This window comes from Pleurodeles waltl, chromosome 5 (assembly GCF_031143425.1).
Source record: "Pleurodeles waltl isolate 20211129_DDA chromosome 5, aPleWal1.hap1.20221129, whole genome shotgun sequence".
Lineage (NCBI taxonomy): Eukaryota > Metazoa > Chordata > Amphibia > Caudata > Salamandridae > Pleurodeles > Pleurodeles waltl.
Genome location: NC_090444.1, coordinates 707,989,770 through 708,015,313, shown reverse-complemented (window position 1 = coordinate 708,015,313; position 25,544 = coordinate 707,989,770). Strand labels below are relative to the sequence as shown.

Below are 25,544 nucleotides of genomic sequence, written 5' to 3'. Positions count from 1 at the left end.
GTTTGCCAAATTCAAATAATGACTTCAGACTGGTCTCCTTCCGTCAGGAGATGATTTGACATGTCATCAAACTCTTCTCAGTCTAAAATGCATTAATTGTCTTTGCCTCTATTCAAAACGGTATTCTCCATCTCACATCAAATTACATAGCAGATGTACCCCTTGCTCAGTTTTAAGTAGCATGGGTCCAGCCTTCCCCTATTCAGTTCATTGTTGATTTATTTTGCTGTCAGTTCAAAACATAACAGATGTCCTAGCTCTTTCAGACTTCTTTGAAACGTGTGCTTTTTCCCCCCAAACCTTGCCAGAGCCTTCTCTACCCTTCTTCCCCTGATATGTAGATTGTAGGGATCGGAAGGTGGAAGCGTACGCCTGAGTTGCATATTTGGTTTATTTGTTTGTTTAAATGAATCACACCCTTGGACACCAGACCACTTTACATTGCACAAGGTGAGATTACAAGTAATACAGTATTCTAGAAACGAGAATTTATTACAATAATTCTGTCTTGCAGTGCACTTAAATAGTCTGAGGTGAGAAACATTTTATAAAGGTGCTTTTTTGCATCTTTTTCAGTGCTAGAATGGCCGCAGTCAATCCTAGATTCTCAGGTAGTTTGTTCCAGATCAAGGCAAGCTGGTAGGTAAATGCGTGATTCAGTGACTAGTATTTTTGTTTTTGTGCTCGCCAGTAAAGCTTGCTCTTTGCCTTTTGTTGGTACCACATATGAATATTAGCACGCCTTTGAGACAGGCGGAATGATGGAGATGTGAGTCCTTGTGTACAGCTCAGTAAGTTGGGATATTGATTTTTGCTTCTAATTGACGCCATTGAAGATCAACCAGAAATTATGCTCTTATAATCTCTCCTCTTAAGTAACCATCCTACATCTTCATGTAAGACTGTTTACTGGGTCTGTGGGGATTTTGTGAAGACCCACCATGACGGTCACCATCCAATCCATACATATCAAAGCTAGAACTATATGGTTGAAGTCTTTATCCGAGAAAACACTTGTCTATCCTGAGTTGTCCTGAAATATTTGATTTCAGCCCTTTTTCAGGTTTATTTCTTCGTTTCAGGTAAGTTTCTCTGCTGTTACGAAATCATCCAAAGGGATTCATGATACTACAGTAATCCTCAAGTTATTATTGTTGAACAAAATGCCTATCACTTTCATATGCCCACTGTATAGTGGTCCTAATATCCTAAAAAAAACATTCTCGTGGCACATGGAAGGCAGGGTTGCCAAAGGGACTTGCACAAAGACCTAAGACACTTGCACAAACAAGGCCTTGCAGAACATTGTGTTTAAATGTTATTGCCATCCTTTTATTTTGCCTCTAATAAACATCTGTGAACTAGTTTCTAATCCACAAATTTACTCTGGACAAAATTTTGGCAGTGCTTGCCACGAACTAAAATGTAATGAACTAATAGCAAAATACTATTTTAATCTTGCGTGTTTGTTTATAAAAACCGGGCAGTGGTTCCGTATCTTGAATGGATGCTGTGAAAAAAAAAATTAATGTACAGTATATGAATTAAGTGCAAGCCTAAATGTAAAAACGTATTCTGTGTTTCGTTTTGTGCTCTAGGCAACTACTCAAGGCCATCTACATACAGCGGTATGCCCAACACCAACTACAGCGGCCCAGGGCCTGGCATGGGGATGAATGTGAACAGCCAGATGCATGGCCAGGGGCCAAGCCAGGCCTGTGGCACTATACCAGTAGGACGCATTCCATCCGCCGGTATGCAGAACCGACCTTTTCCTGGACACATGAGTGGCATGACCCCTAATTCTCCCAGCATGACATCGCAGGGAGGCCCTGGCATGGGGCCACCTATGCCATCTGTGAATCGCAAGGCACAGGAGGCAGCTGCTGCAGTAATGCAAGCAGCAGCAAATTCTACGCACGGCAGGTACGTATACAGGTTTCATGCTGTAACTCAAAGAAAATGCTGTAGAGATAAAAAAAAAAAACTCAAAAATGAGTTCACTTTAAGTTAATTGTATGAATCAACAAATTATTCAGAAATAGGCAATTGTCTTTTATTGATCATGGCTGCATGTGTCGAAAGTATTGACTATAGAAAACACACGAAACAAAGGTATGGGTTTTACATTAAGTTACAAAATGGCCTCCTTGGGTTCACTGCACATCGATTGCAAATGATATCTTTGTTTGCAAAATTGGCTTCTTTCACCAGCACATCGCCACTTTAAGCAGCCTGCAAAGAAATGTGTTATTAATTAGGGCATGTGTGACCTGCTCCCTTTTGGGGCAGTGATACGAGATGATTTACAGTTAATACCTGGTGTAGCCTTAAAGCTTCTATGATGATCACTTCTAAACCCAAGATTACTAGATGGCTCCATGGAGAACATCTTGAGGAGCTGCCATGCCCTCATCAAAATACCAGTCTCCTCTCTTTTATTTTTACCTTTAGCTCCTTGTTGGTCCCAGTTGGAGGAAAATACGCTTGTCTGAAATATTCACAGAACTGAGAGTAGTTTTTTCCACAGTATATGCTATCTCAATATGGTTGACAAAGGAAAAGAAAGAAGCGTTAACATGAGGGGTTAAAGACATTTAGATCTTAAATATTGATATTGGCAGATATTATTTGTGGGTGGTATAGAAAATGTTGATGGCCAGCTAAAGATGTTTTTTCCTATTTAATGAAGAATTGCTGGGAAATAGAACGTCGACACATGATCCTTCTACCACTCCTTTCCAGTAGAAGCTTATTTCATTTTTTTGTCTCTGTTTGCAACTAGTTTACATTTTACACCATTTCAAGGATCCTTGTCAGTCCATTTACATTTTGGAGGATTCTGGCTGCAAAATGGCCCCTTGTTGAGCCAGACTTGTGCTACACATTGTCATTCTAGTATATAGTTGGGTATAGATCTGTTGCACTAAAAAATTGCTTGATTTTCCAGCATTCGTTCCAGTCCTCCTAGTTTTGCCCCAGAACAGCTCCAATGGCATTCAAATGTATTCTGTGAGGTTTCCCTGCTGATGTGAACAGAATGAAGCTGTCAGGTGTGTTCGTTCTTGTTATAACAGAACCAATTCAAAGAAGCTGTTCTTTTGTCCTGCTCTAGGCCACCATACTCTAGGTCGCCTGCTTATCCCAGCCAGTCTGGGGCTGGCGGACGGGCCATGTTCTCTTCACAGCACCCCTACTATGTCAGCGCTCAGTCTCTCATGGTGCTCCAGCCAGACCAGTACGGGTAGGTAGCAATACAAGCTGGACTTGCTGTGGGGCCTTGGTAAATTTTTTATTTATTTTGGGAGAGGGGTGCAACCGGGCCTTTGTTTGCCAACATTCCATGTGGCTGATGAACGATTTCCAGTATTGTTTGGGGGTGAGAAAGTGTACACAATCATTTCCAAGTCTTTTTTTATTTTTTTTAAATACCAACTACCATTTTCTTTTACTTCTATCAACACTGGAAATGCAGTGGCTTCACTGAAACATTAAGACACTCTGCATGGCTTCCAGCATGGCTTCTTCATGTTTGGAGGGGAGTAGAGAATTCCCATGACTTAAAAACTAGTCATTCAGCTCCATCCGTTGTTGTATTGTGTAGTGGCTTTGTTATGAATATATTTAGAGTAGAGTTAACTTTTATATGTCAGATGCCTTTTTCAATTGCTGTGCATCACATGTCATATGCTGGTGTTCACTTAGCTGTTTCCTATTAATATCCACTTCACTGACGTAAGTTTGGAAAGCAAGTGAAGAACATTGTCTCCGTGTGGCTGTATACAAAAGGATCAATCCAGTGTGGTCCTTTAATCTCCGAGTCTCAATTAAAAGAATGGCTGGATGAATCAGTGCAATTTTTTTGTATTTTATCCGGATATCTACTCCTAAATGAACATGCAGGTAATATGGAGAGGTAAGGCAAACACATCCCAGGCCTCCAGGGAGGAAGCTCTACCGTAATTTTAGAAGAGACAGTGCTACATGACAACACGTTTTAACACTGATAGAGGATGGTGATCCAAGTCAGAAAGGAAAAGCAGTTCCAGTGCTTTTGCGCGCAATGGAAATAGCCATCAGTCCTTGTGGCCTCAACTGTGCCTCACTTTTAGAATAACTAAGAACATTGTAAATGGTTTCCATTTAGATTACCTAAATGTTAGTTTACTTGATCTGGATAACCTGAGAGTCTGACTTGAACCCAAGAGGGCAAATACGGGACACCCTTGTGCTAGGATAACAAGTGACATTTATAGCTTTGCTCGGCAGTAGGAATCTAATCATTACACTGGACTGACATGGACCTCAAATAACATGACACAAGGAGAACCTCAAAGACTTTGTCAAGGGTCTTTGTAGTAAATACTGTACTTGCAAGTAAGCAAAGAAGATATTCTACTGCCAGAAAATGTACTAAAGCATTCTTGAATTTCCCAGTGGTGAGGATCTGCTACCTTCTCAATTACTAAAGTCACACCTGGGTATTTCAGTGCAACCATGCCTGAGGTGCCGAACGTTTTTAAGCCAGATAAAAATACTAAGGACACAGTGCTCAAAACTTTGGTGTTAGTTACATTTTTTTTTTATGAAATAGGTTGTGACAGTAAAGTATGTTTTGCTCCTTCTTCTTCCAGTATTCTGCTCTTTGTTGGAACATGTGTGCTCCTTAACAGGTTGCATTGAGGGGAAAAAAGTGATAGGTTTATTGTTTGAACTAACCTCTGCCATTGGTAATTACTCTGAGCCACATGCCAGCCTATCTTATTTTTTGCCCGCCCTGCCATTTCAGGAAGGAACTGACCATATGTAAATCATCTTTGGATTTGCTGTACTAGGAACAGTGTATGTAGCTTGAGCTGCCTGGCCAGGTCCACTGGGATCTCAAGCAATCCCAGAGTGGCTTTGCCCTTCTTGGGCTACCTCAGATGAGAGCACAGAGGTCGGAGGACCCACATCTGCTCATGCATGTCACACTTGGGGTGTTGCACTGAGGAAAACAAAAGTGATGGCCAGATTTCGTGAATTAATGTTAGCCACTTCTAATTATTCTGGCCTGTAGTCCAGTCCTTTTACCCACCATTCCTTTTCAGTTCGGATTTGGCCACCTGGAAATCACCTTGGTCCTGCTCCGAGAGGAACAGTTCACCCTGAACTGCCAGGACCCATCTGAATGGGAACATAAGCAAACTTAAAATAATTTTGTCCTATTTGTGCCTCAACAGTAAAGTGCACCTTGACTCCTGTGACACAGTGAGCAAAATGTTGTGTTCTTTCACAGGTTGTTGACATGGGAGTGTGCCCACATCTAGAATGGGAAAATTATCATCGTTTTCCAACTTTATCTCACATCACCAATAGACATGAGCTTTGCTGCATTGTTTTAATTGTAGTCCTACCACTGTTTAAATAGTTGTTGAAACATGCATACTTTGCAGAGTTCTATTTTGTACATTATTAAAAGGAAGAAGAGGTTGTGTGGAAGTTGTTCTAAATGTTTGTCATTATGACAATCTGCTAAAATCATTGAGTCTGTTATAGACCGTGGTACGTTTTATGTCAGAAAATGAGTAGTAAGATGGGCAGTGTCAGTCCGCAGAGGTCCCATTTTCAGATGTAATAGTTTGTAGTAATTTATAAACGAAAAGTTCAAATGAATCCAGATATGTATACTTAAATATTTAAGGTACTGACGTTGAAGCACATTCTTAAGCAAAGCAATTCAAAGATAACCACAGTTTCCTAAAGGAAGGCAAATGTATTTTGTGAGTGAGTGAGGACAGTTAATTGTCAGTGTGATTTCAGCAAAATAACGTTAGCAGGGCATTGCAATTAACATTATTATTTCCGCGGTGAAAACAAAGGGTTTCTGGTACAAGATGTTAAATAAAATTGAGTGAATGGAAGTTAAGGTTAAATGAGATGCTAAAACGGGGATTTCTAGTTCTGGGGAGCTGCACAGCCATACCCCCCCTCCCAGCTCTCCACCCCGTCTTGGACTGCACATGCTCTCACACATCAGAGATGACCTCCCCATTGACATAATCAAGAATATCCCACATTTAATGCATTTGTAGGGTGTTAAACATATTCTGCAAAGGGGTATGTTGAGTTCAACCATAATATTTTTCAGCGTGTTTAGGTGTCTTGTGGTTGCATTTTTTTTTTAAAGGCTTTAAAATCTACGGCCTCGTAGTGATGATGATCAATAGTGCAATGAACTACAAACATAAGGTCCATGGAATGCTTTTCTGAACTTTGCATTAACAGCATGGATCTTATGTGCCGTCCATCTGCTTATGCCCCCCTGAGTCTGTGGACACTGAGTATATGATCTCTGGATCAGGCAGGAATCTTTTACAAGGAATGATGGCATTTTGCATCCTCTGAAGAGTTCATGTTCTTTATCCCAGAGTTCAGATGCGTATTACATTGCTCAGCTGAGTCCCACCCATAATCTTTTCTCAGTCGCATCAAGGTACCTTTTGCAAAGACCTGAAATCCTGTGACTGGAAGGACTGTGAATCTCGAGTTTTATTGTCCCTCCCCAACCTCAACAGGGTAAATAAAGAGCACTTTACATACAAGCAAATAAATGATACAGGGTTGTTCATAGAAAAAAGTTACAGTAATATTTCAAAATTCCCAGGTCTGACTTTTGAAGCTCATGTGATTCAGCCCCATGTCCTGAGAGTTTAGTAACCTAAAGAGCTAAATTGGCACTTAGCATTTATTTTCTAGAGTGTGTGTGTGTCTCAGACCCACTGTTTGTCCCCAGTATTGACTAAAGGTACGGCATGCCCAAGTTGTGCAAAAGTACCTTCCAATCTAGGTCATGTTTCTGCTTAGTTTCTAGAGCTCTCTGATGTGGTGAAAAAGCTAGTAAGTGTGATGCAATTTTTGCTTCTCTCCCGTCCCCCTCTATTAAGTTTTCCAAGTCTGTTCTAAACATCTGGGATTTTTTGTATAACTTTTCCCGTAGTCCCAAAGCTTATCATTGTGTAATGTCTGGAAGAGATGAGCATCAGAGGGATCCTTGAAATATATAGGATTTCCTCAATGGCATAATGTAAAATGGTGCGCCCTGCAGAATATGAAAATGGGGCTTGCCAGGTCTCTCACATCTCACAAATATTCATTGGCCTAGGGCTTACTCGGCCCCTGTGAAGGGTGTGGAGCCCCCCCCCTGTGCTACAGGGCCCAGTGTTAAGATCCCGGATTTTCTGGGTGGGAGCTCAGAACCAGCTGTAGTTTTCTTCATGTGTTGGACCACTATCGTTTACTTCAAGTGCTCATGAACTTTCACCTTGGCAAGGGTGCATTGATGAGGTCTGTAACAGTTATGGGCCGTGTTCGGTCAAACCCTGTGGTACATGGTGGTGAGCATATTCGAGGGTTTGAAAGTGAAAAAGCAGCCTGTTTTAAGATGGCAATTATATCGGGTGCTCTGGTGAATTACGATTTGTTTTTGTAATTTTGGATTAAAAGAATAGTACTCTTTTACAGTGATGAGGGCTGGAGGGTCTCAGAAGGACGTTTCTTTGTAGCTCTTGCTATCTTTCTGTTATCTTTCTGTTACATGAATGTTAAATGGTTATCTTAATTAATAAGCTGATATATTTGGGCCACGCCCCGTCCACCCTCGAGGTAGGTGGGGGAGTTCCCGCCTTTTTACCAGGATGATGGATGGACGACTAAGTATTTTTTACCCATGTTTCTAATTATGTATTGTATGTGCAGATGTGTGTGTATAGTCATGTGTGTGTGTGTGTATAAATATATATATATATGTGTATATGTTGTTTCTGTGCCTGGCATGTTTCTATGAATTTCTGCTCTCTTTTTATCACACTTATCTACTCATCGCTCTTATGTCATGTCTCTATCAAACTATCCTCCATTCTCACTCGGACTCATCCCAAATCCCTTCGACCACTTCCATCTCCTAAATATCTCTGCCTAAGCTCATCCCTCCACCCCCACATCTAACTCACCAAACCTCACTCTACCTCTGTGACCTCCCACACAACCCTTCTAAATTCTCCTGCATTCATCTCACCCTGCTACTATGCTCTCCCTAACCCTTCCACATCCTCTTTCCCCTCCGCCCCCCTTTTATTCATCTCAAGCCTTTGGATTGAGCAAATGAAGGATAAACTCCCAATTAACACTTCTGGATTTCTTTCCTCCTCCACCCCTCCATTACTCCAGTCAATCTAACTAACAAACTCTCATATCCGCAACTCAAATTAACTCATAATAATACTAAAACTGTACTCCTTATTAAATTATACTAATCCATCACTAATTCTTGTTGGGTACCGGAGTAGCGTGCTACTCATCGAAAAGCGCTTCGACGCCTCGTCAGGGGTAGTAAGCGCTATATAAATACGATTACAATTACAATTACAATATTTATATGATTGTTGTCCCAAGCTCATTGTCAGTTCACTCCTTGTATGTGAACCTTATGTGAGAGCGTGCTGCAGATAAATTGTGCATACTTAGGCACGAACTTTATGGTTCATGGATTAATGATGTTCAAAATTAATTCTGTGTAGCTGTGTAAGAATTTTCGCATATATATTTCTTGGCAACTGGACTATGTTCTCCACAGTCTTTGTAGATTATTTTTCGCAGTTGCATGGCACGCTGAATCTGATAGATCTTGCAGTGCCTTCGGATACTTACAATTTTCTTCTTTGCAACTTAAATTCAAGAGGGCTGGGACTTTAGTCTTCTACTATAATATTTCTAACTTCCGTCTTTACCTTCTCTTCGTGGTTTTGTTTTAATGTCATTTGAGAACTCCTGCCCCTGTGCCCAGGCCTTAATTCCCAACTCCCCATTTTGGCGCCGACTACCTAACTTCGCTGTGCCAAGCCACATTAAGCAACCGTGTAAAATGAATTTAAATGGCATGCAGCACGATTCGATGACCTCTAGTGGGAGAGAAAAACAGTGTTGCCTAACTGGAGCAGGGTGATGATTACAGTCCTAACACCCTGCCAGCTCGACCAGATACGGACCCCGAAAACCTCACCCCGTCCGTAAAAAAGTCACACATTGCGCTTTCGTGCACGCTGGTTCACCTACACACCCGATCAACGTTTTCCTCGAATTATTCTCTTTTTTTCTTTTAGTTTGACCGCCCAAGTATGCTGTTTCTTTTCCTCCCTCTAACCGCATGAGAATTATTTTCTTTTGAAAAGGCAGGGTGTCTTTTCCTCTGTAGCGGGGATTTCCTTTAAACCCTAAGTTCTGCACTTCCATTGTCTACATTCTCAGCAGCTGAGCTGCAACATTTCAATCGCTGTAAAGCATCCCTCAGTAGTCTCTTCATAACCTTCATCTGGCCCGACGCATTGAGTTTACCTTGTTGATATTTTTTATGTTTTCTTAATTATTTTGAGTGAGCAGCCTGGCGAGTAATGCCGCGTGCCTGTACAATAAACACCACGTGTGTTTGTAATATTTCTTGAATGGTCTCGGCATATATCATTACAAGAAATTGCGTTTGTAAATGAATGTGTACACTGGCCTTATTGAAGGTAATGGCGTCCCAGTTCGAGCACGCGCTGCCCCAACTGTTTTCATATGTTTCCCGTCACTCCTCTCAGCCCACACACATATACAACAGCCTTGTGTCTCCGAGGAGTACTCCTTATTGAAACGATGTCAGTAGATAATATGCCACTTGTAAATACAATTGTTACTAAACTTTTGCACAGAGACCCCATAATAGTAATAGAATCGTGCCAGTCAGATTATAATTTATGTCTGCCTGACCCTTAAAAATCCAACTAATTTCAATCCAAAGCAAACAAATGCTCTTGCTTCCACCTGTGACACTTAATGTTGATGATGCTGATTGGTGAGAAATCCACGCTGCAGATCTTTGTTACTTCAGAGACAAGTATTGGAAAGCATCCTAAGAATGAATGGCTAAAATCCATAAATACTGATTTTTGAAGATCCTTACTTACATAGTGCAACAGGTGCGCTAGCATTGCACACATAGGGGGTTATTCTAACTTTGGAGGAGTGTTAATCCGTCCCAAAAGTGACGGTAAAGTGACTGATATACCACCAGCCGTATTACGAGTTCCATAGGATATAATGGACTCGTAATACGGCTGGTGGTAAATCCGTCACTTATCCGTCACTTTTGGGACGGATTAACACCTCCTCCAAAGTTAGAATAACCCCCATAGACCTTACATCGCGGCTCCAGCCGGAGTGTAGGTGCGCTAGCATTGCACACATAGACCTTACATCGCGGCTCCAGCCGGAGTGTAGGTGCGCTAGCATTGCACACATAGACCTTACATCGCGGCTCCAGCCGGAGTGTGTGTTTATAATCCACATCCGCGGCTGCCGGTGCCAGCAGAGCACTTTTCCCATATTGTTCTCCACAGCGCTTGGGTAATGCAGTAGCACTGATTGACTAGAAGCCACTGGGGAAGAAATATATTACAGGAGATATTGCAATAAAGCATAAAGGCAAACGCTCTCCACAGCCTTCCAGTCCCTAGTTACGTCGATTTTTTTCTGCTGTGTGTCAAAGTGCTGGAGAGTGAGAAACCCGTCTGTTTAAGGATCCTTTTCATTTTAGACACCACATGAAAAAAGCTTAAATCTTTCACCCACTCTGTGGAAATGAAAGCAACCTTTGCTTTTTGATTCTCAAAAAGCTCACTACGTCTTCAAATGCATCTTTCCAGTCCATTTGTGTTCTTATTTTTCTTGCATACTGCGTGTCCTCACTACCATTTCTTTTTATTGGTTTCATTTTGTGGCCTTCACTGACTTGTGCACTTACAGGTGTAAATATATTACTTTTCGTATTGCTTTCTTTTTCTGCCTTTTCTTACATGGTGCTTTCTTTGGTGTTTCGTTTTTATTTATTTATTTTTTCTCAGATTTATTGTTCTTAATTTTATTTATATGTTTATATGCATATGTATGACTTTCACATTTGTGACATGAGCTCACCATACTATGTAGTGTTAACTGTGGAACCAATCATCACTGAATGTTTAGCAATCATTAGAACAAGAGGTGACGTTGGTTTCATAAGCATTCTAAGTGCTACTGTGTGGCGGCAATTTTGTGTCTTTATTTGGTGGTAGATGACTTTTAAGACTGCACTCAGGTTAAATATGAGTTGTCTATTTCTAAAAAGTGGTACGATAGATTCTTTGATTTAGTGAGAAACATTTCTCATTTTGTGTCAGATCTGCCATAATTGTGTCTCCCTGCTGTTATTTTGGTGCCAGAATCCTGACTACAAAAATGTGCTGCTTTCTTACTATGCGGCCAGCCTTTCTACATCACATTATGTAGCATATTGTAACTCTCTGTGGCAATCACTGGGAAAAGAACACACTTACGTTGTAAACCAGCATAGTTCAACATGTGTAACCCTGTGGCAATCAAAGGGAAAGTAGCACATCTTTGTAGTTTTATACCAATATAGTTTAATGTTTGCAAGTTAAATAGTGAAGGATTTGAGTAGTAAAAAGAGTGATTTGAGGTGTGTAGTAGACTGTTTTTAATAATTTGTGATCACTTTGTTGCAGGCAACATAATTATAAAGAAAATAATCTGTTTAGAATAGGTGCTTGTGTCCAAAGATACCCGTGGCTGATTTCATGGCTTCGTTCAGTAAATAATGGACTGCAAATTTTGCACCTCAAAGCACTAATTGACATTTTTGTGACAATATGCATTTTCCTGAAGGTTAAAAAAAAAAAAACCTGCTCTGATCTCCACTTCACTACTTTGCTAGTGCAGGACAGCCACCCTTCATTAGGCACAGCTAGAAAATCTGTTTTTGGATCCATAATCACAAAACTCAATCCCTTTGCTGAATATCGGTATAGTTTTATATGTATGCCAACAAAAAGAGAACCCATGTAATTTATATATAAATGTGACATTTATTGAACATTTTTCTTTTGGTTTTTGTCTACTGAACCCGAGTAAGAACCTGTGGGATGTCATCCGGTTATTTAGAAGAATTGACAAAATGGGTGTCTAGCCCCCGCAATGGATCGACTGAGGATCCAAGATAACGTATTGTCATTGTTTTTTTTGTTTTGTCTCTTCATCTTACATTTTCTTCTCCAGAGTTTGTTGAATCCTAAGATTGTAGTCACGTTACAGCGGGTGTTTAACCTGGGGGAAGGAACTGCTAATATATTTTCTTCTTCTGTACTTCGCAAGTAAAATCTGCCCTTGACATCTGAGGCAACAACTGGCAACAGTTTTCTTCATGTGCCTGGTCTTTTAGCCAGAGAAATGAGGCTGCGCTTTGTTCAGTTTTTTGTCGTAGGATGAGGAAAAGCGAGAAGGAATCACCAACATTTTATACATTTGTTTACAAATCTTTAGGATGGAAATAGCAGTGTAACTGGTTAGGGATAGACATTCTTTTCTATTTCTTTCCAAACAGTTTTCTAGAGTGAGCAACAAATCTAATGATGAGGCTCTTGCTAGCATGTTATTTTTATGGTTCTTCCATTAACTAAATGAAATAAAATGTTGTTTAGGGTTTTTTGCCTTGTAGTGTAGGTCCGGAGTCAACTTCTTTTATGGCATGTCTTTCTATATATTTTTTTAATTTGAAATGAGACCTGCTCTAATTACGATTTGAAATGGCTGCATGTTTTTGAATTGTTCAAACTAGCATTGTAAATCACAATGCTGAAGATAACATGTGGTCCCTAGAACTTTGATTTTTCAGCTTTTGGACATAGTTCCCTCCGTTTCAGGGGCACATCATGACATTAAGAGTACCTATCAGTCTTTGAGCTCTCTAACAGGGCTTTCAAATTATCCTCTCTGTCAAGCTCATGGGCCTTAACGCACTAACTAACTCTAACTATCTGTGTGGCATTCATATGACTTAGAAAGGCTATAGGAGCCCCCATTTCCAGTGCGGGAGGGCCATAGGAAAGACCAGCGGGTATGCTTGATGGACCTGTTTCATCCTATTACATTTGATGTTAAAGAGTGGGCGACCCTGTGCTTCAAAGCAGCAGCGAGATCAGAAGAGCTTCCTATGCAACAATATATTTATTGTGTAGATGCAGTGAGATCAAGGACTTTCGGTTTGCTTGTGGGCAAGAAGTTTCTGCTCTTTCACGTAGCCTTTGGGGTGAGGTAGGACAGCAGACCCCCTCCTCATGTCAAGCAGTACTCAACTTAAAGAAATACACAACCACTGAACAGTATAGCCTGGCATCTCACAGTGCCTCTCCAGGATGTATTCCTCATTAGCAGCATTGTGTCCTTTGTAGATTACAGTCATTCACAGATTAACACAGGGGCGCAACTAGATCCAAACTTTTGGAGGTGCGGGGATGCTAAGGTTTTTGGAACAGCGGGCGGAAGCCCTCTTCAAAGCCCATGTCCGCAATGACTCCTTGGGCCCCTGTCAAGTTTAAATGTTGCATTTTAATACTTATTGGGCCTGTCGGGTTGGTAGGATGTGGAATGCCATGCTTGAGTTTGAGCTACACAATGCAAATACTGTCTTTTAAAAGTGGTTGTTTGTCACTATATTGTGTGACAAAATGTCATCCTCTATGATAGCAAGTGCGGGAAATAGACTACCTCTCTATTGTGAAGCTAAGTATTTACAGTTAAGTAAAAAAAAATCAGTTTTTTTCCACGATCATCAAGATGCATCGGTGTGAAGGGATGAATGGTGAATATTTAATATATATATATATATATATATATATATACACAACTTCACTTCCTTCATAATATCATTGTCGATATCCTGCATACAATATTAAATACTCAGTAATGTAGTAAATCAACTCTAAAACACATAGGGTTAAGTTGATGAGGGCTTAAAAAATATTTTACAATATAATATCTGATAGAGACTTCTTGTGGCAGATTCCTTACCTTAGCATTTTCCCCCAGGCGTCAGACTGGAACTGGAGATGTTTCTTCGAGCAATACCCTTGCGCGTCGGTAGGTGGCGTCAGTCGACTCCGTAGGCATTGTGGTCACCGTGATGACGTCGGGAGTCGTACATAGATGCCACCCTCGCGCAGTGACGTCAGTTCTTTTCTTTCCGCACCATGCACTGATCCGGAGAGAGCTACCCCGGCTATTTTTTGGCCTAATTCGACTGTTTTGTAGAAGTTTTTGTGTATGACTTTTGTGCGTCGAGATGTCCCCGAAGACCAGGTTCAAGCCTTGTGAGGGCTGCCATCGGACGATGTCAGCGACAGATCCTCAAGCGCAACCACAACACGAAGTCGTGCTCCGAGTGTTGGGCCATGCACCCGAAGGCTTTGAGGGAGCGGTCTCTAAAGCTAATGGCGGCCCGCACTCGACTCCGCGTAGGTCCCGGTCCCACTCAAGAGGAAGGTCTTGAGATCAGTCGCAGAGTAATCACCACTCGTCTTCGCGAAATCATTGGGTCAAGGTAAGAAGAAGTTGAAGTCCCATCGCTCTCTGACTTCACCCGGACGCGGGGCGACTGTCCACGCACTAGGACTCTGTCCTCGGAGCCTGTGTCTGGGTCGACTCCGCGCTTCCCCGAGTTTCTTGGAGCTGGAGCGACCCCCGCCCAACTGAAAGAGTTTTACAAGGCCCTGCGCCGACCCCGATACAGCACCTTTGGGCCCAGGGGGTTCGGCTGAGGGACCTTCGGGTTCCGTGCCGGCAGCTTCAGCTCCGGCGACCGAGGTCAGCTCCGGATCTGTGCGTGGATCCAAACCGGCGCCGGTTGCACCTTCGAGACCTTTCCCAGTGCCGGGTCAATTATCGACGTTACCGACGTCGGTAGTGCCCACTGTCAACATCGACCCAATTCTTATCCCCGATGGCTTGGAGCGGCTTCAGCAGACAGCGCCTTCGGTGGGGTCTATTCGCCCAATGTCGGATTCAGACCCTTTTTCCTATGGGTACGAATACAAGGAGGAATTGGAGGGGTCCCTGGACCCTTATGAATACCAGGATGACCCTGCTATGGACTGGGCATAGGATTTGGGCAAAGCCAGCGGTCTGGATACCTCTCCTGATGCTGGCATGCTTTCTCCTCCTACCGTGGTTACGGTGGAGGGAGCGACTTATAGTATGGTGGTCAGTAGGGCAGCTGAGGTCCTCTGCCTTGAGCTACCTACTGTAGAAGTCAGGTCTAATCTCCTGATGGAGGTGCTTCAGCCTGGGGCTTCGACTTCAGAACCCCTTTTACCATTCAATGAAGCCCTCACCGATGTCCTTTTGGGTACATGGTCCAAACCCAACACAGGGGCTCCTTTGAACAGGACTATTGCTCACCGCCATCGGCCCGCACCGAACGACCCAAAATTCCTGTCCCAACACCCCACACCTGAGAGTCTTAATATCCAGACTTCATCTTCTTCCCGCGCGTTCCCTTCCGCACCCCCTGATAGGGAATCCAAAAGGCTGGAACAGTTTGGCAAGAAGTTGTTTTCTTCCTCCAGTCTAGTGTTGCAGTCTGTGAACACCGCATGCCTTTTGGGCCGTTATACCCACTCCCTGTGGGATACGGTTGCGCAAGTCCTGCCGCAGATACCGGAGGAGGCCCGTGCTATCGTCTCCCAAGCAGTGAACAATGGGACAGACGCGGCGAAGTTCACAATCCGTTGTGGGCTGGATACGACCGACTCTCTGGGCAGATCGGTTGCAACGACAGTGGCCACACTGCGCCACGCCTGGTTACTCACTTCTGGTTTCTTGGGGGATGTCCAACAGTCACTCATGGACATGCCCTTTGATGGCACCCGTCTCTTCGGAGACAAAGCAGACTCGGCCCTGGAGAGATTCAAGGATTCCCGGGCTACTGCTCGGTCCCTCGGTCTTTCCTCAGCCACTCGCCCACCGCAGTCCGCTTTTTGTCCCTTTCGGTGACACGGAAGGGGTGCCCTGTCACGTCCTCTACCCAGCCCCCGTGCCACGCATGCTGGCCAGCCTATGCTTGGCAGAGGACGCGGAATCCCACATGGCTGTGGGACAGGGAACCAGAGGTCTCTCCAGTCCACCTCTGCCACCGCTGCAGCCTCCAAACCCTCCTAGTCCGTCCCCTCACTCCCACCCAGTTGGTGGCAGGATCCGCCATCACCTGCCCCACTGGGAACATATCACCGCGTACGGGTGGGTTTTGCAGATCATTCAGAAGGGCTACTCCCTCCCTTTCGAATCTGCACCACCACACATGCCACCATCCTTCCATCATCTTCCGGAGGATCATTTGGCACTTCTCTGCCAGGATGTCGTGTCTCTCTTGGCCAAGGGAGCTATAGAAAGGGTCCCTGTGCCAGAAGTAGGTCGTGGTTGTTATTCCCGCTACTTTCTGATACCAAAGAAGGACAAGGGCTTACGTCCTATCCTAGACCTTCGGGACCTGAACTACTTCCTCAAGAAGGAGAAATTAAAAAATCTCACCCTGACTCAGGTTCTGTCTGCCTTAGACCCAGGAGACTGGATGGCAGCGTTGGATTTGCAGGATGCTTATTTCCACAACCCCATCCTGCCTGCCCACAGACGTTACCTACGATTCGTGGTAGGTCACAAGCACTTTCAGTTTACTGTGCTCCCCTTTGGACTTACCAGCGCCCCTCGGGTGTTCACGAAAGTGATGGCGGTGGTTGCAGCGCATCTGTGCAGGTTAGGGGTCTCAGTCTTCCCCTACCTCAAAGACTGGCTGTTGAAGGCGCCCTTGCCCCAGACAGTCGTCTCCCACCGTCAGACTACGGCGAACCTCCTGCACACGCTGGGGTTCACTATAAACGTGCCGAAGTCACACCTGAATCCCTCTCAGACCCTCCCTTTCATTGGAGCTGTTCTGGATACAGTGCAATTTCGGGCTTATCCTCCCGGCAAGCGAGTCCAAGACGTTCAGGCTATGATTCTGATCTTTCAGCTTCGGTCTTGGGTTTCGGTGAGACTGACTCTGAGGCTGCTGGGCCTCATGGCCTCCTGCATCCTGGTAGTAACACATGCAAGTTGGCATATGCGGGCTCTGCAGTGGGACCTGAAGTTCCAGTGGACGCAGCATCAGGGAAATCTCTCAGGCATGGTCCAGATCTCGGAGGGGACTGTGAAAGACCTGCAGTGGTGGCTTTCGAATCCCAGTTGGGTCAACGGCAGATCCCTCTACCCTTTCGCCACCAGATTTATAGTGATAGATGCGTCACTTCTGGGTTGGGGCAGCCACATGGGAGAGGCAGAGATCAGAGGCCTCTGGTCTCTGGCGGAGTCTGGGCTCCACACAAATCTGCTGGAGCTCCGGGTGATCAGGCTTGCGTTGAAAGCATTCCTTCTCTCTCTCAAAGGGGAAGTGGTGCAGGTGTTCACAGACAACACTATTGTCATGTGGTACTCCAACAAACAGGGCGGGGTAGGGGCCTGGACCCTTTGTCAGGAGGCACTACACCTCTGGACATGGCTGGAACATCAGGGCATTACCCTGATGGTTCAACATCTGGTGGGCTCTCTCAACGCCCGAGCAGGCGAACTCAGCCGCCGATGCACAGTCGATCACGAATGGCGTCTCCATCCGGAGGTGGCGCAAGTTCTCTTTTACAAGTGGGGGGAGAGCCTTGGTTAGATCTGTTCGTCTCCGCAGAGAACACGCAATGTCAGCTGTTTTGCGCGTTGGAGTTTCCAAGGCGGCACTCGCTCAGAGATGCTTTTCGTCTCGAGTGGAGCTCCGGCCTCCTTTATGCCTTCCTGCCTATCCCTCTTCTGCCCAGAGTTCTCATGAAAATCAGGAACGACTGGGCCCAAGTCATCTTGGTGGCTCCGGACTGGGCTCAAGGTGTGTGGTATCCAGAGCTATTGTGCATGTACATCGATCCTCCACTCAGACTGCCTCTTCGGGCGGATCTTCTGTCGCAGCAACAGGGAACGGTTCTGCACCCAAACCTGTCCAACCTCTTCCTTCATGCGTGGAGATTGAACGGCAACAGTTGACAGCTTTTACCCTTCCACACGAAGTCTGCAATGTTATCTTGGCAGCCAGGCGTCCATCGACTAAAACTGTATACGCCTGTCATTGGAATAAATTTGTGGCATGGTGTGCGGACAAATCTATTGATCCCCTTTCTGCCCCTCTGTCAGAGGTTCTTCTGTTCATTCTTTCTTTAGCCCAGCAGGGCTCTGCTTTGGGCACCCTTAAAGGGTATTTATCTGCCATTTCCGCCTTTCTTAGGCTACCTGATCAGCCCTCACTCTTCAAATCTCCTATTGTGAGTAGGTTCCTAAAAGGGCTCACCCACTTATTACCTCCCACTCCATTTATCATGCCTCAGTGGGATCTTAGTCTTGTGCTTACTTATTTGATATGTACCCCCTTTGAGCCAATGCATAATTGTCCCTTGCGGCTCCTCACCTTCAAAACTGTCTTTCTGGTTGCTATCACCTCTGTTCGAAGGGTGAGTGAGCTTCAGGCCCTTTCTTCAAAACCTCCATACTTGTCTGTGCACCCTGACAAAGTAGTGTTATGCACTAGAGCTTCCTTCCTCGCTAAGGTGGTTACACCATTTCATGTAGGCCAGTCCATCACTTTGCCTACCTTCTACGCACCCCCACAACATTCCCATGAGGGGGAGAGACTCCACCATCTGGACCCAAAAAGAGCATTGGCGTTCTACCTCAATCGTACTAAAGATTTCCGGGTGGACGATCAACTCTTCGTTGGTTATGTGGGTGCAAAAAAAGGGAAGGCGGTGCAAAAGTGTACCATTTCTCGATGGGTGCTTCTTTGCATCAAATTGTGCTATGCTTTGGCTAAGAAGCAACCTCCTGAAGGCTTGCATGCTCATTCCACCAGAGCAACTGCTGCTTCCACTGCATTAGCATGTGGAGTTTCTGTCCCGGATATCTGTCAGGCAGCTATGTGGGGATCCCTGCACACATTTGCTGAGCATTACTGCCTGGATAGTCAGGTCCATCGAGACGGCTACTTTGGTAATTTGGTCCTGCAGGACTTTCTAGTATGATCTTGATTCTCAGCCCACCACCGAGGATGGCATTGCTTGGGTATCTATTCGAAGGTAAGGAATCTTCAACTAGAAGTCTCTATCAGATGTACAAGTTACTTACCTTTGGTAACGAAATATCTGGTAGAGACATATTCTAGTTGCGGATTCCTTACTGCCCACCCATCCTCCCCGCTTGCGAACTGATTTCTAGGGACAGGGATTCCCCCTTTCAGGTCCGTAGCTCTGGCGCACCAATCTCAGTGTTCTTAGAGGCTCTGCGCTCTGGCGTGGAAAGTCGTTAAAAGAAACCGACGTCAATGCGCGAGGGCGGCGTCTATGTACTACTCTCGGCGTCATCACGGCGACCACGATGCCTACGACGCCTGCGCAGTTGACCGACGCGCAAGGTTATTGTTTGAAGAAAAATCTCCGGATCCAGTCTGACGCCTGAGGGAAAATTCTAAGGTAAGGTATCTGCAACTAGAATATGTCTCTACCAGATATTTCGTTACCGAAGGTAAGTAACTTGTACTTCAGGTAACACCACCCACACATGCAGATATGTTAGAAAATTGTTACCCGCACATTTCTTAAATCATTAATAATTAGGCCCAGCAAACTTAATCCCAACCCCATTTGCTTTTTTGAGGAAGATTACTTTCTTTTCTCATCTGAAGTAGGTGCTCCAATACAGTAAATACCTTCACTTAGTATGTTCTCTTTCAAGCACTGCCCTTCTGCCAACATTGTCTTCCATCTCTAACACCTAAAAAGCATTGGTAAATTCATTTTAACAGCACAGGATTGTGGGTGCCCCTTCCTACAATTTGCCTTCAGCTGTGGTCTCACAGCAACATGCAAGTCTCCCAACTCCTAGGGGGGCATCTCATGCCGGCCTTAGCTTGTCTTGAACAGTATACCATTTCCTAACTCTATTATCCCAATTCATCAACCTATTTCCCTTTCTGGTTTCATTCTATCATCTCCTGTCCTCCCAATATTTCTCAATTTCTCAAACACATCCTCTTCTCCATCAGCCCTTTGACGGCCCTCGTCCATCTCTCTTCAGCCCTTCCATTCCATTATTCCCTCACACTTCTCCTGCAGCTCTACTTCTCAACTTCCTATTCCATTCAGCCTTTCTCCAGCCTTTTGTTACGGCACCTGACTACCTAAAATTACTGTCCCGCCACGCCACTTTCCTTCTTCAGAGAACCAGATCACAGTAACCTCATAGATCTAATTAATTTGCAGTTTAGTTATTCGAATGTTCCGGCAAGACCAGATCTTTCAAGTGAACTGCAAGTAGTTTTTGCTTCCAACACAACCCAAAAAGTCAGAGCCTTGACTTAATCAGCTGAAGGTACAGATCGCTAAAAGTTGCCATGTCTGTTACCATTAGTTAGCTCAACTAAGTGGCTGAAGACTCTGGGCCTAAGATTTCCCCTGACATCAGTCTGTTAATAGTTTAATAAACTTATGGTTGGGGTATTATTGTCCTCTGGTGCCAGTGGTCAGCTGAAAGTTGCATGGTGTACAGTATGGCTGGGCACCTAGGCCCGTGCTACCAGCTGGCAGCAGTCAGTTCAGATTTGCATGACTCGATCACTGGGGGCTAAGTACCTGTGGCGTGCCCTGCCAAAAGTGAGCTCAAAGATGCATGTGTCTGACCGGGAGCTCAGGGCCCAGCGTGGCTACTGTCAGCCGTCAGTTTAGAGTTGCACTGCTCTGTGCCTGGGTGTTGAAGGGCCGTGGTGCCCTTTGCAAGCATTAAGCTCAGAGAAAAATAGCTTTATGATTGGGGGCCGGTGGTGCTTCCCAAAAGACTGGCTACCTCTTGTACAATGCTGTTTTAAATGCTACTGCCTAGAAAGGGTTTAAAGTGCCCAAGAGGACTAATATTAAGGTGATATATCCAAGGCGACCTCACCTGACTTTTTTGTAATGCAGTGCACACCTTAAACCAACAGTCTGTTGTCCTGGACTTTGGTTTGTTTTTTCAGTGTTAGTACTGCATAAAGTGTCTTTTCTGCATCTGCAGATGAGCATAGCAGAGAAGCTGCTGGATGTGGTGGAAGTTTGTTTCATTTTTTGTACTCTTTATTTTTTTTATTTTTTATGCATTAACATAGACATGATAGGCATATTTGATGAGTACATGTTCACCACGAATATGTCTCTTGGTGCTATTCACTGTCGCTCGTTTTACTGACTTAAGAAGAATGAAAGATCTGCCATAATTTGAGCTAGTAAACAAAAACAATAGAGTGGTAGCTGTTAATAAGAAATCCTACACCCAAAACAGAAACATCAATTAGGGGTTAAGTGTTAATAGGCCATCTGTTGTGGGAACTATGTGCTCACGTGGTATATACAGCTACCTTAGGGTGTATAAAGACCCGAGGCCGTCCGTCCTTGATCCTAAAATTCATCAATGATAACGAAGCACACGTTATCATAAGTAGTCCAAAGTATAACCAGTCCAAGGCATTACGTGTCAGACGTTCCAAGTGTTTATTTATGCATTCTTTTCGTTCATCAATTTCCACAAAGCTTCATTGAGAATTTATTACAGATTACAGGCAGCCGACGTGTATTACGTCATGAATTACTTTTTCAGGGCTTAAAATATATTCTCTCACACGAATAACAACCCAAGCTCCTGTTTAGATTATATGATGCACGTGACACGACAAAAGTATGTTCTAGGAGCATGAGTGATGTCCTTGTATATAGTAAATATCCTTAAACTGTAGTATTATCGAAGGTTTGTCTGAGGCCGTGATAAGCCTTCAACTGGCAAGGCAGCAAGCGACTGTGTAAGTGCAGTCCACTTGTGACCACGCTACCAAACTCTGACCCCAGGGACTGCATCACGATGCACACACGTGACTAGCGCGTCCTTTTGGAGTCTTTTGCATACAAATGACCTTGAAATAGCTCCTCTTTAGTGTATGTGTTGTCGACAAAAAAGCTGTGAAACACAGGACAGTGCCTGCCTCGTTGTTTCCCAAGGTCTGCTGTGAACAGAACGTGCACTAACCGAGTGGTATTTTGAGGTAATATTTGGCTAAAGACACCAACAAGAAATGCACGGAGCACTTGTGCGCCGCCACAGAGCAAATTACAGCATCACGGTACTCCTCTTGGACTGGATTCATTAGTTTGCAAACCACCCCATTCCCAAACTCCCCTCTGCCTTCTTTCCACTTGAAAAAGTTTGGACATTTACTCCAGTACCGAACTAAAACAACTCACTTTCCAAGATGCAAAGGGGAACGTACCACCCGACTTAATGAGAGTCTAAATGAAGGGTTTTCTCCCATGCAATATTGTATAGCACTCATTAAGTGTTTATTGCTGCAACTTGGTGGTGAATTATGCTAGCGGTGTAAATGCTGTTAGATCTCGGGCGCGAGCTGCTGGAAAGATTTGTGTACTTGGAAAAATAACTCTACACCCTGGTACCTGGTATAATTGTATTGGATCTGATGACTGACAGGCATCTACCTCCTAGCATTTATTTGCAATATCTCAGGTCAGCATGTAGGAGCACTGCATGGCCCCATTCCAGTAGACATTGTAAAAGGCAAGGCAAATGTGCTTCTTGAGATCACGGAGTGTGTTTTTTCATTGTACTCTTCCTCACCCCTGAGTTCTGCTCTAAGCTGGATCCCGACCTTTTCTTAAGTCAGCAGTATTGGCAGTGCTCCCCAGCTCAGCATTCATGTCTGACATTGGCAAAGGCCCAGTTTCTTCTCTGTTCAGCTCACTGTAGCGGTGTTGTTTGCCAGAATAATAAAAGCTCGCAAAAAATAAGTGTTTACAAAATAAAAGGACTACAGTAATGCATGAAATTACGGGTTTGCCCCCAACCCTCAGTTTTCACTAATATAATACACCACTATTCAATCATGCTTCAAGGGCAGCCTTCTATAATGTTTCTCAGTCTAAAAAAATAAAGCCAATCTGGAAGCGAATGTTGCCTCTCTGCACGAATCACTTTAGGGTCATGAGAGCGCAAGAAAACCCAACAATGCGAGTATCTGAAAAAAGCTTGACAGCCAGACAGTGCTCCATGCTTTTTTACAGTGACCAAATCTTAACAAAATAGCACACCAATAGAATTTCATTTGTCTGGAATCCTTTATTATGTTTTAGGGTTGCTTTGTAAAGCAGGCTTACACTCTCCCATAATCTTAGAGGAAGGATAAGACCATGAGAAAGGAAAGGTAGAGCGGAGATGGGGAAGGGGGAGCGTAATGAGGGATGAGATGTGGGAGTAGAATATTGTTCCTGAACAGTTTAGAAGCTAGTGAACTGAGAGTACATTATAGCTGCTTTATGAGGTAGTAAGGAAATGTATATATTTGAGTATTTGTGGTTGGAGGAATCCAGCCTTAAGGTGATAAGGCATGATGGTGGTCTGTTCAAGAGATATTTAGCCTTGGTGAGCCAGGCAAGTGACTGATGATCTTCTCCTTCTCTGACAGTTGTCTGACCAAAGAGCTTTCTTGTAGCCTTTCCCCCGACTGATACTGTAGTGTTGTGTATGTTGTGAATGATGGAATAATAATGGTTTCCATTAGACTCCATAGATTAGTGACTTAAGAATTTAGAACGTAGTGAAGTGAATGCTGGTTTAAAATGTTGAGTTAGTGGTGACACAGAGAAGAATAAAGATGTGTTTTACTACAGCTCCTTGTGTGGCGTATTAATTGGTGGGTACCCAGGCTGGGGAGGAAGCTACATCTGGTGACGAGATAAGGGATGAATAACCTAAAGATCGACTGCACTCTCTCAAAGAGTTTGTGGTGGTCCCAGCAAACTGCTGATGCATGCCACACGTGCCTTGCTCGAAGGGTGGAAACAACGTGATATATGTGGAGTGAAATTGTAACCCCAGCCAGTCTGAATCATTTGAAGATAGTGGAAGCTTTGTTAAAAGATTATACATTATTTCACTAGAACCTGCTGACGAGGCCATACAGAGGCACTGTGCTGCTTTGCAACAAAATTATACGTTTGACAGAGCAAAACGGCTAAAGGCAGATACAACCAGGTTTTGAATGCGCAGCAAACAGTTATTGCAATGAGCAAGACAGTGCTGTGTGGCAGAGATCAACCTGCTATCAGCAAGCAGAAAAGAACGCTTGAAGGCGCAGTGCCCAGTGTTATGCTTACAGAGCCATTCCTACCTGAAGCAACCATCCTACCAAAGTTGTAGAGTGTAGTTCAGAACAACTACACAGGTCTTCGAAAGTTAGAACGCCAAGAGCGGTGAGTGAAAGAAAGACTGTGTGAGCCATGGAGACAAACAAACAAAAAAAAAAATATGCTTCCCGCAATTATCAAGGATGACCCAGAAGCCAGAATGTCACAGTGGCTTAGAGATGGTATTAATGGGATAGATTTTAGAGGACAACAACAATCTGGAAACAGACCTTAGGCTCAACATCATCAAGTTCCACCACTGGTTATATTGCCTTACTGACACCGCCACCACCCTTTAACACTGCCAGAAAGCAAAACATTGGAGATAGATGACCTACTTGGATAGAGACATTTGAAGATTTCATTGATGCACTGGAAGAAACACATAGCAAGAAGATTATCAAATACCTTAGGAATCTGGCTAGTGAGGGTGTAAAAGAAGTCATAAAGATAATACAGTTATAATCATAGTTTGCAGGGCAAAGAAAAAGTAAGTTTGTCACTACCTGAAGACAAAATATTGGATGCTCGATGCACGCCCACAAGGGCAAGCGGCGACATCAGTTGAGACAAATCAACACCCAAAGAAGTTGATTGTTATCTAAACCATTGTCAAAAAGTTTGTCAGTATCTGCTTCAGTGAAAGTGAAGAATATGATTGGGCGAAGTCTGTGTATACCCCCGTAATCATGCACATGTTGGACTGGCTGCCTGTAAAGAAAAATACTAATCACTGAACATTCGATATGACAAAGCATCAAAGTCATTCAAACATTGTCCGAAGATTACACTAAAAGTAAATGGTTGTTCTATACTTTTCATTTTAGATAGTGGTGCATCGTTGAACATTATGCCTGAAGAAAAAAATAATGCACTGTGCCATTGAAAACAAAAGTGTATGTATGGGTTGCATCAAAACCCTTGAAAAGCCAAGGTTCATTTGTAGCGACAATGAAGCATAAGAAGACTAAAGTGCATGTGCCCATTTCATCAAATGCCTTTTTACTCAGTTGCAGCACAGCTGCTGACATATGACTGGTTTCAGTGAATTACAACATGGATGCTCATCACAAAAGAGTAAGTCAGTTTCCTTTGTTGTTTCATAGGTTTGGAAAATTGAAGACTATCAATGAGGACATTTGTCCTGTAGTTCAAAGACACCAAAGAATTGCATGTCATTTACAAGAAACTGTTGAAAAGGAATTTGAATCATTACTGAAACTTGATATCATTGAGCGTTGAACTTGTCCAAGACCATGGGTTTCTCCCATAGTGGTAGTGCCCAAAAAGGATAGCAAAGGAGCTGTGTGCATCTGCGTGGATATGCGTCAGGCAAACAAGGCAGTTGAAAGAGAA

General features: G+C 43.8%; 1 protein-coding gene across 4 annotated transcripts in view; it reads left to right on the top strand.

Annotated features, from left to right (window-relative positions):
* Positions 1-25,544, top strand: part of ARID1B (AT-rich interaction domain 1B) — a 764,650-nt gene that overhangs the window by 593,592 nt on the left and 145,514 nt on the right. For all 4 annotated transcript variants that reach the window (XM_069234667.1, XM_069234666.1, XM_069234669.1 and 1 more), the window contains one exon: positions 1,599-1,926. In XM_069234667.1, coding sequence (XP_069090768.1) covers positions 1,599-1,926 — 328 coding nt within the window. The remainder of the gene's footprint in view (positions 1-1,598; positions 1,927-25,544) is intronic.